Source organism: Eurypyga helias, unplaced genomic scaffold (genome assembly GCF_000690775.1).
Source record: "Eurypyga helias isolate BGI_N326 unplaced genomic scaffold, ASM69077v1 scaffold45787, whole genome shotgun sequence".
NCBI classification, from domain to species: Eukaryota; Metazoa; Chordata; class Aves; order Eurypygiformes; family Eurypygidae; genus Eurypyga; species Eurypyga helias.
The window spans coordinates 1-10,494 of NW_010261921.1; the positions used below are offsets into that span (position 1 = coordinate 1).

At 38.1% G+C, this 10,494-nt stretch overlaps 1 protein-coding gene across 1 annotated transcript; it reads right to left on the minus strand.

Moving 5' to 3' along the window:
- Positions 1–2,403: 2,403 nt before the first annotated feature.
- On the minus strand, positions 2,404–10,244 carry LOC104512521 (snRNA-activating protein complex subunit 1-like; the record flags this gene model as incomplete). The annotated part of the gene is made up of 7 exons (XM_010155531.1): positions 2,404–2,503; positions 3,117–3,146; positions 4,991–5,074; positions 7,768–7,909; positions 8,876–8,938; positions 9,581–9,655; positions 10,086–10,244. Coding segments are annotated over 7 exons (653 nt in total), but the record flags the coding sequence as incomplete, so codon positions are not given.
- Positions 10,245–10,494: the final 250 nt, after the last annotated feature.

Genomic DNA, 10,494 nt, shown 5'->3' on the forward strand with positions numbered 1-10,494 from the left:
CCAGGTGCAGGACCTTTGCCTCATGCCTATTCATCAGGTCAGCTGGAAGTTAGACTGGCATTACAGAAGTGAAATTCCCTGGTAGTGTTTGACTACTTGTATTATCAGAGGCTATAACCATAAGAGAAGTTAGATACTAGAAAACTATTCCTGAAGATTTACTGTTGTTGGGGCCGCAGGTTGTTTTCTGTTTTTTAATGACAGCTGCTTGCTTCAATGAAGCACCTTAGGAAGTCCCTCTCCTGTTTTTAAAAGCCTGTAATTGCCCATCAGGCTGCAGCAAGAGATTTTCATTAAAAAAAAAAAAATTACACCAGCATTATGAAACTTTGCTTACAGCTGCCTCTAAATTCTCAGGATTACTGTTTGGAAAATTTACCACTGCACAGAGTCAGCAGTTCTACGTCTATCCTTAAGCATAACTTTTATATCTATGTAATTTTATAAACCAATTAAAGAACACTGGTTTTCATAATTACACTATTAAAATAACCATTAGTTGAATGCACCCACCTTCGTGCCTAGTCAAGCCTTTGCCTTCTTCCAATGTTGATGTGCAGAAGACTTGTGTCACTGAATATCAGAAATCCTGAAAAATTCTCCTACTCAGCTCTTAGGCTGGTTCAAACATAGAAGGAGAGGCAAACAAGATGGTCACGTTATGAAAAAGTGCTACTGCAGGGAACAGCATTAAACATACTCCTTAAATGTGTTAAAATAAACTTATTCCGTATGTATGGAATAACAATAATAATTTAACTGAAAACAGTCTGTCAACAAAGTGAAAAATAAGCTTCTGTAGCTGTGTTAAATTTTAGCTTCCTTGAGGAAGATAACTGCAAGTTGGAGGGAAATAGAAAAAAAGAGAAATCTCTTTCAAGTTTCCCTTTAAGAGAAGAACCCACAACATCAAGCTTAGCCTTGGTGCCTAGAAACAGCAGGAAAGGGTTAGTGCTCTGAAGTTCATCCTTAAGCAACTTCCTAAGTGAAGACACTCATAAGAAATGATAAATTTGAAGCTGTATTCCCAATATCTGCTCGGAAGAACTCTCCTCTTTCATCTCTCTCTTTCTTAGTCAACCAGGAGTTACCCAAGAGAAGATTCAAGGACTCACTGCACCTCACCTTCAAATTGCTCCCTATTACACCTGTACAGCTACTCATGCTCTGAAGGGTGAGGCTTCCAGAGAGCCTTGCCGCTAGCCTGCACACCCACACCCAAAGCAGCAGCTGGACTGACAAAACAAATGCAGTATTACTTAAAGGGATCCTAACCACGTTAAGAAGGGCAGAAAATATTGACAAAAAAAACCTGGTTAAGTTTTCTGTAAGAGGTCTCTGTGTCTCATATTTGCTTACCAAAAATATCTTGAGTTCACAAATTTGTGCTCACAACAGAAAAGCTCAAGCATCATTATTGTAAAAAACCAAAAACCAACAAAAAACCAAAACTCCAATTAAAACCAAGCTGTTTAGAATCTACAGAAATGAAACCTCCACAACCTTTGTAACTGAAAATGAGTCTTTTTAAATAGACCACATCTATAGCATATTCTATGCCCAGACTAAGCCCAACAGCCTTAGGACCAGAAGCACATTGAGAGTGAACATTAAACCAGGAAAGAGGGGTAGAAACTAAGTGTGTATATGAGAAATTTAACTATTACCACCACTACAGAGATTTTTTTTTTTGGGTACAGAAGTATTTCTGTAATAATTTGATCTGGACTAATAATGACTTTTGGATTAGACAGTAAAGACTGTGGTTATTCAACTGAATATTCAATTTTGTTCAGTTTATTACACAGGAAGGTTTTGGCTTTATTGGAGTTTCCTCTTTTCCCATTAACAAGGTTGAGTGCAACACTGGTGCTTAATTATTAGTTTTCCCAGTGTCCAACCTGTTTGTCATTTAGGCCCATCCCTCCTTACCAACCCATGCATTTAATACAGGCCACTTTTATAGTAAAATAATTTATATTTCCACTCTTTTCTTCTAGGTAAGGGCACTGCAGTTCCTTTGGCCTTTCTTGACAGTATGACTACGATCAACTGGAGAACATACCAGGAAGAGTAAGCATCCACATTCTTCTTGAATTGCTGTGGTCAAATACCTTCCCGTGGAGGTATTTAAGGCTATAACCTTTCAGGGCTTTATTTATATAAATATTTATTCATTATCTAAACATTTAAATAAATGTTTAAATTAAATATATTTGTATTAAATATATTGTTGTGAATACAATTTATTAATAAATACGGATATTTATTCTAGTTTCACGAATTTTAGTAGTGCTTGTTATTGTTTACAGAAAATACTCCAGCTTATGATTCTTAGTCTGTTTGCTTCTGCAGTACTGTTGCCTAGCAATCATTTCCCCAGCCTGTACCTGTTCTCAGTACCGAACTTCACGTTGATTTCCATACCCACTTCTTCCACTCCGCTCCAATTTACAAAGATCATTTGCAATTCCAGTCCTGCCCTTGTACAGCGTAGGGTCATCTGCAGGATTAACAAACGCACTTTACATTTCCTCATTCAAGTACACAATGACTCTGGATATGCCGGAGACCAAGCGTGATAAAAAAGGCTGATCACCAGGTTCACTTCCCACACCCGTGGGATTAAACCACGATAATCACTGCTGAAGTTACACACTAAAAACTGGAGCAAGTAAATGGTGAAAAATAATTTATTGTACTAATTTTCAACAGTCAGTAACTGTAACAGAGATAAAAGATTACACGTCTCATGGGCAAATATTTTGTGAGTGTTCTTTTAAAGGTCTCAGCTCAAACCATCACTGCAGCTCAACTTGAGTTCCATGTGATAACTGACACTGTACAACAAGCAACCATCTTCTCCTTCCACCTCAAACAGGGCACAGCAACTCTGTCTCCCACAAGAAGCATTCACCAGGTGAAAAAAGCACCAGGTGCTGTATCAGGAGACAGCTAAGGTACACCAGTCACTACCAGTATTCCAGCATCACCTGTCCCAGACACTTCTTGTTGTATGTCCAAGGGCATCCAAAACAAGCACTTTGCGTAACCTCTGACACTCACATTTTGTCATTAAAATTAAAGTTAGTGCTTCTCCAGCTGGATCCTCTAACATCGTCTTTTCCTCTTGGGGAGAGGTACTTCTGAAAGGAAATAAAGAGACTTTTCTGTCAAGCTTTTCAATGTAACTTCCCTTATGGAATGATTAAAGTAGAGTTAATTCTGCCCAGAGAGGAACTGAGTTAGATAAGCTCCCCAGATCCCCTCTCAATTCCTCTCCCATGGTCTGAAATATGAAAAAAACACCTTGATAATGTGCTGTAGAATCTAGAAAAGTATCAGCTAAAATTCCGTTGAAGAACAAAATACTGTACTTCAAAACGTATTCAATCCTGAGAGCTTTCTGCTCCTCAGGCCTTTAAGAGTTCATTGTTAATTAGACAAATGGAATACTCACAAAACTAAACACAAAATCCCCAAAGAGATTGCTTATGGGAATTTTTAATGCTTCGGAATTTGCTAGCAAATTCTGAGAAATGGAGAATGTTCATGATTTAGAAAGGAACTTTTTGTCCACAACCACTTGAAGGGAAAAGTAAATGAAGTACAGTATTAAACACACCATTGTGCCTTCAATCTGACCATTTAAAATTGAATGAATACACACTGTCTACAATTAAGATGATCAGAGAATGTAACCTCATTTCACTACTATAAGATGCTCTTTTGCTTTTAAAAAGAGCAAATATAAGTGTGCTACCTCACTACAAACGTATTTTAATAGTTATTATGCTCCCTTGTATGAAATATCCTTCCATCACTATTTTGGATAGTAAATTGACCCAAAAGATATAGCATTCACATTCATTTACGTCACTAAACCTTTCTAGAAGTTACTCTTAACCTTTTGCTCCCCCTTTAAGCAGCCTAATTAAATCCTACTCTTTCAGGTTAAGAACGAGTACTTCTGGCCTACCTGTGTATGGAAGGCCCATCAGTCTCAGACTAGCTAGGAACTGCCAGTGGAAACCACGCCTTCAGCTGGCCAGCTCCTCTGCCGTGTCTGAGAGGTGGCAGGAAAGCAGCACCCCAAGCTCCTCCTAGAGCACAGCTAAATAAGGTACCTTCAGACAGAGAGGATGCATTTTTCTGTGTAGTGTCTGTTCCATCGTGCTTATGTTCTATTCACGCATTACGGAGAACGGACCATGAAGCTTCCGAGTTGCGGAGTAGCTCAAAATCATCTAACATCTCAATTTGTACCACATGCCTTTGATGCTTATGGTAGAGCAATTCTTCTACCAGCTTTGAGAAACCTGCTTTACCATTGCTTCCATATAAAAATTATGTTATTTCCAGTAACATGAGCGATAGCAAAGACATTGTCTCTCCTGCTGCAGTTCCCAGAATGCTAACACAGTTACATCAGACAACTTCTAATAGAGCAGAGGATGCTATTAGCGTACACGTATAGTGGAACACAACCCTTCAGCTGGGCAATGCTTCAAACGAAGACCAGAGGGGAAACTTCTATGTCCACTCACTTCCATAAAGGTGAAGGCAGCAAGGGCTGCTCTGACCTCAAGAGCGGGTTACATAAGTTTCCAGAGCTACTAGAACAGGTATCTTGTTAGTGGGAGAATGACCAAAAAAAAAAAATCACTTCTCCCTATACACTGGAGCTCTTCAAGCCAGGTTTGCATCACAGAAGAGTAAGTCTCCTTTTAACTGAACCAGTTTTAACTTCGAACACACCATAATGAAATCTATGTATAAAAAACGACTCGCAGGATATTGCCACCAGGCGTGTGCTCCTAACAAGTCTCCAAGCAACGCTTCAATTCTGATGCAACAATTTACAGGCTAAACACTAACCTAGCTTTTGCAAGGCACCAACGTACGGTCCAAAATACCAGTTCTTGTTTCAGAAAAAATACAGCAGTAGTAGAAAAACAAGTCACCAGTTTTAGAGTTTCAAACACTGTACCTTCTTCATCTGAGTCATCTTCTTCTGTGATGATAGGCATCCCAATATGCCGAGTAACAGCTTCCTTTGACATCTGCATTTCACCTGCATAGATATTTTTTTAAATTATTATTTTTTTTTTTTTTAGAAACAACTGCCAAGTTTTTTTTATTTCTTCTACATCTCAGGTCAAGCAGTTAAAAGGTTGTTCACCTGCTGCTCTCGACTTTCTAGTCAAAGCTGTGGAGAAACACCTACATTTCACAGTACCTTCATATGGCTCACTAAAGAAACCTTCAGTATCAAGCAATTAACACTACAAGTTAAAAGCATACTAATCACCAACTCAGTCCAGAGATAATTCTAAATGCCCTTATTCCTCTTCAATATTTAATCTAATGTTTTTTAAGTGAAGCAAAGGCAACACTGTCTAATGTTCACCTCTGAAGGGGGATGAATTCTCTCAGTAACTTTTTTTTTCTAGCAGAAGCTAAGTTAAGTCAGAAAATAGTTTGGAATTTTGAAATTAAATCTGTCTCAAAATAAAGTTCATTCAGAACTATTCTGCTGTTCGATTTCATTTAACCTTTAATAAATAATAAGCAAATGAAAAACTTAAATGGCAGAGCAACTTCTATCAGTTTAAAAGTTGGATATCAGAAATAAGATTTCCTTCAGAAAAGTAATATCCCATGTTTTCGGAACTGGGAGAAAGACCTAAAGAAAATCTTGGAAGACCAAAACCAAAAAGCCTAAGCAGGGATGTGCACATCCCTAGAACGTAAAACTGCACCAACCCAGATAGCACAAATGCTACGGTAGTAAAAATAAATCAATCACAGGTCAGTTCAGATATGCCAAAGATCAGCAACACCAGACAGGATCTCTCCAACAGAGACCTGAAACAGATAGCTCATCTCCCCTTCCTTCCTCTCCTCCTCTTTTGATCTAGCAAAGTATGCTCACACCAGATCTCACATCAAAATGAGTCAGTCCTCAACTGGTAGATTTGATCTCTTTCAGAACAGATTAACATAAATGTCTACATCATACAACAAAGGATTAGCCATTTGTATGGATTCTTAGCTTCTTGGTCTCAGCACCATATTTTCAACAAACTTCACAAATAAAAGGAAAAGATATGAACTTAGCAGCTTTGGATCAGGTAAGTCAATTTTTTTGAAGACAGTTCTGGTCTGAGGCAGAAGGGAGTTCTCAGTCCAGTTTTCTTAGTTTTAAAAACATCCACCATATCCTTGCTTGCTCTGTCACAATCTGTTTGTACTTATTTTCCCCATAGGCAGCCACTCTTCTCACCCGCAAAATTCTATCCTCTCCACAGCATTCAAGTGGAGACTACAGGCATCTGCAGTTAATATTCCATAATACAAGAGGTGATGGGTTTAAATTGAAAACGGGGAGGTTTACATCAGATATCAGGAAGAAGTTCTTCCCGGAGAGGGTGGTGAGGCACTGGAACAGGTTGCCCAGAGAAGCTGTGGATGCCCCATCCTTGGAAGTCTTCGAGGCCAGGCTGGATGAGGCTTTGAGCAACCTGGTCTAGTGGAAGGTGTCCCTGCCCATGGCAGGGGGGTTGGATCTAGATGGGCTTTAAAGGTCCCTTCCAACCCAAACCATTCCATGATTCTATGAATACTTCTTGCTAAAACTGAGAATTCTTTTTCTAAGTACATTCAGCAAGGGCCTTTACTGAGCATGTACAAGGACATACCAATGCTTCTTGGAATAGCATAGATAAAGCAGAATAATATCAAGTATAGCCAGTTAAAAGTATTTCCTTCTAGGGTGCATTTCAAAGGAAGTAAAAAGATCCCAAAGACTGGATGTAAGTACTCTGCATCTGTTTTTAAAAAGACTGCTCCTTGAAATTGTTTTTATTCCTACCCAAAATTATAATGCTCAGGAGAAATAAAATAGAATTACACAACAGAACCACAAAAAAAACAAGACACAGATGTATAAAAAACCCTCCTGTCAAGAAGGGAAAAGTGAAGTTCAGCTATAAACTAAACATACCTAAAGTTATTACAATGTAATAGTTGCAATTCTGAGATTAAGGAAACAATTTGAAAAGAGTTTTGAAACTATGTCAGTTGTTGCCAAAAGATTTGTATTCACATGTAAGTACTAAAAATGTCACTAATAAAAAAACACAATAAATAACAAGTATCAGATGGAAGGAGAATGACCGATGTGACACTGCAGGTATGAGTCTTTCAAAGCAATCACTGTCATTAACATATCAACACCGTTTTCTCTTCAGAAATATTAGGGGATATTCCTTCAAGAGCTCAGGAACAGATTAGAAACAGGCAAAGTTTATTTTGGATTTCATGAAGACAGTATGAACTATCAAAACTATCAGATAGGCTGATTTTCATCAAAAAGATGGCTTCACAAGTACAAGCTGTCAGAAGAAAAACAGTTAGACACATCTTCATCTCCACAACTATTGTTATATGCCATTAGGAAGAATTAAGACACTGCCACACAGGACATGGTTTTTTCCCAAGGTCATGCCTTTCCAGAGAAAAATTAGCAGGATTACGTATGGAACTTCAAATTAACGATAAACTGCATGTACTCATGCTATCTTTCTACCTGACCAGATCGTGGAAACCAGACAGAAAGGTTTAATTACGATAAGGGTATCACAGAACATTTCTTTAATCCTATGTCCGCTGATCAACAGTAAAATCTGAACCAGCTGCCTCAGCTAGTTGTAATGGATAAACTTTTGCAGCATCTCCAGGTTCATGAATGCAATAGAGAAATACCTTTGCTTTCCAAAGAATCTCCTCTTCTTCCAGGCTTTGGTCTCCTACTGTTTTTTTTACTTTGGCTTGGTGATTTCCCGCAATTTGATCCTGATTCAGAAGATTCTAGTTTAACTTGACGATGTCTCCTGGATTTGGAAGCCTTGAACCCAAAAATACATATGAGCAATGTAAAAGAGCTAAACTTCTATAGCCAGATATTACTGTATGTTGCCCAGCACTTTACAAGTCAGCAAGGACCAAAGCATCAACTTCTTTGTCAGGGGGGAAGGGCAAAGGGAAGATTCCCACTAGTTACTCTCGTTCAGTTTTAACAGGACAACACCCTCCTATGATTTAGTGGGCGTGTAACTTAAAATTCAGGTAATGAAACATTCATTTCTTTTCAAACCATTCTGTGTCGGTATCAACCTACACTGTGTTGCACACTGCTATGTGCAAGAAAAATGAACACTTCCAAAAACTACACCACCATAAAGCCTCCTTACTGTCATATTTTGCTTAGGTGCCTAGAAAACAATATCACTGCATATTCACAAGTCCGGACTGTTTACACTCCAGAGTGCTATTTCATTCAATAATACATTTTTCAATAAGAGATTTTAACAAACAAGGAAAGTTGTGATGTTTCTCATAGGCCTGCTATAAGAAAGACAGACCAACAATATTTTTGAAGCAGCAGTTATTGCAGCAGTGTTTCCAAGAACTTCCACCTGACTTTAAATCCTCAAGTCCCATTTCTGCAAGCATCTTCAGAAATTCTGATACTCAAGATTCATTTGAGAATTTGAGCAATTAAACTCGCAAGTATTTTATTCCATTTACTTAAAATCCGTCTACTTAAATGGAGCGTAGACATTAAAAGATAACCTTGTAAATTAAAATCCCCCAAGCACAGACTGTATCTGCACCGTTTCCATAAATCTAACCAGAATAATAAGAGCTTCAGGTTTCCCCAGTGTGTTAGGAAAACTACAACATTCAAAGGCTCAATTACAGAGTGCAATTTTAACTCATTCCTTTCTGCCCCAGCATTTACATTAAACTGGTACTTAAAACTGTTCTTTAAAAACAAATAAATCCTATTATCATCCAATTTTCTGCCTACCTCAACAACTGCAGAGTAAGACCTGTACTTGATTCTAGCCAATGCATTTGCTCTTTCAGAACCCTGCAGAGAAACACAGATCAGTCAGAAAAAGTTTTCATATGCTATTTATACCAGTATTGAAATGAAGTATCACATCAGACAATCACTTGAGCAATATCTCACTACAGCTGTAATTCTATAATGAGAATTAGTTCTATATAATTAGAATGCCTCCAAACTGTTAAAGTTAAAAATCAAAATTCATTAAAAAGACAGACCGTAATTTTGGTTGTCGTCTCTGTTACAAAGCCCAGGAGGAGAAAAATCAAATTAATCTTCTCATCTTACTCAAATTCGAAGTCGATATTAGCAGATAAGCAAAACATGAGATAATTTTGTAGCATATAAAAATGGATATTGCATTTAGCTGAAACTCCAGGAGGAACCATAAAGGAGTCTGTCCAAGCAAATACTGCTGTTTCCCCTACCTGAAACAGGCTTTTTGTTACGAGCAATCAAGAGCTACCACAGCAGCGAATACTCACAACTTAACAGAAAACAACGTGATTTAAAACCACAACCAAAAAACCTACCAGCCCCACTAGCTATTTCTGGAATTTACTTTGATGCTATCCCGTCTTGACAGAGACTGCCTGTGGTCTAAAGTCAAAAAAATAACAGATTTGGCCTGTGCCATGTAGCAAACTACTACATTTTTCTTACCTCTGATTCTAGCAAAGTCTCTTCTTCCTTTTTGTTTGATATTTCATCAGTTTCTTTAGCATTGAGGAGTAATTTCTGGAAAAAAAAAAAAAGAAGCCTGTCATATACAAGGCAGCTAAAATCCAAGAAGTGTGAAAACAAAACAAATATTTACACATATGCCCATTTTCTTCATCCATCTTACACTATGGCCTTTCCTTGACCCAAGAATAAGTGTTACAGAGGTAATTCATATTGTCATTCTAATAATGCCCTTGAGTCACATCCTCCAGGGCTTACCGCTCAGCAGTCACAGAGGCAGTAACACTCACAAGTCCGTGTCCTTCCCCCACACCATAATTCTGCCTAAGGTTTCACTCATTCCATGACTTCAGCGTTACAGTTCTTTCTATTTGAGTTTGGTAATTACAAAGCACGTTCAGAGGTAATTGCACTCAGACAGACAGTTCCTACATGTTCACACAATCTGCTAAATTGCCACAGAACAACGGTTGTTATCACCTACCATTCTGTTCTGCTGCCATTCCTGATGTTCCAAAGTTAGGTCTTTAAGAGTAACTACAAATTCATCTTTTATCAAGCTCAACGCCTTGTCTGGCTGGGATTTGTTACCTGAAATGACACACTTCATTTTCTGATAGTGGTCATGAATATTCATCAGTTCCTAAAATATGAAAAGATACTCGTCAGGGGAAAAAAAAAGAAAAAAAAAGATTCCATCGTTAAAGCAGTGTTAGTCCTCAATGAACAAAACCAGGTTAAACATACCAGTCTAAGGACACCATGGAACTAGCAGGAGTGTTGGAAACTGATTCTGTTCAGTTTCAGGGAGCCTAGCAATATTGCTAACTAACACCGCCCCGTCAGTTCACCAAATAAGCAAGAGAAGAAAGAGTATTTTGCATTATTTAAGC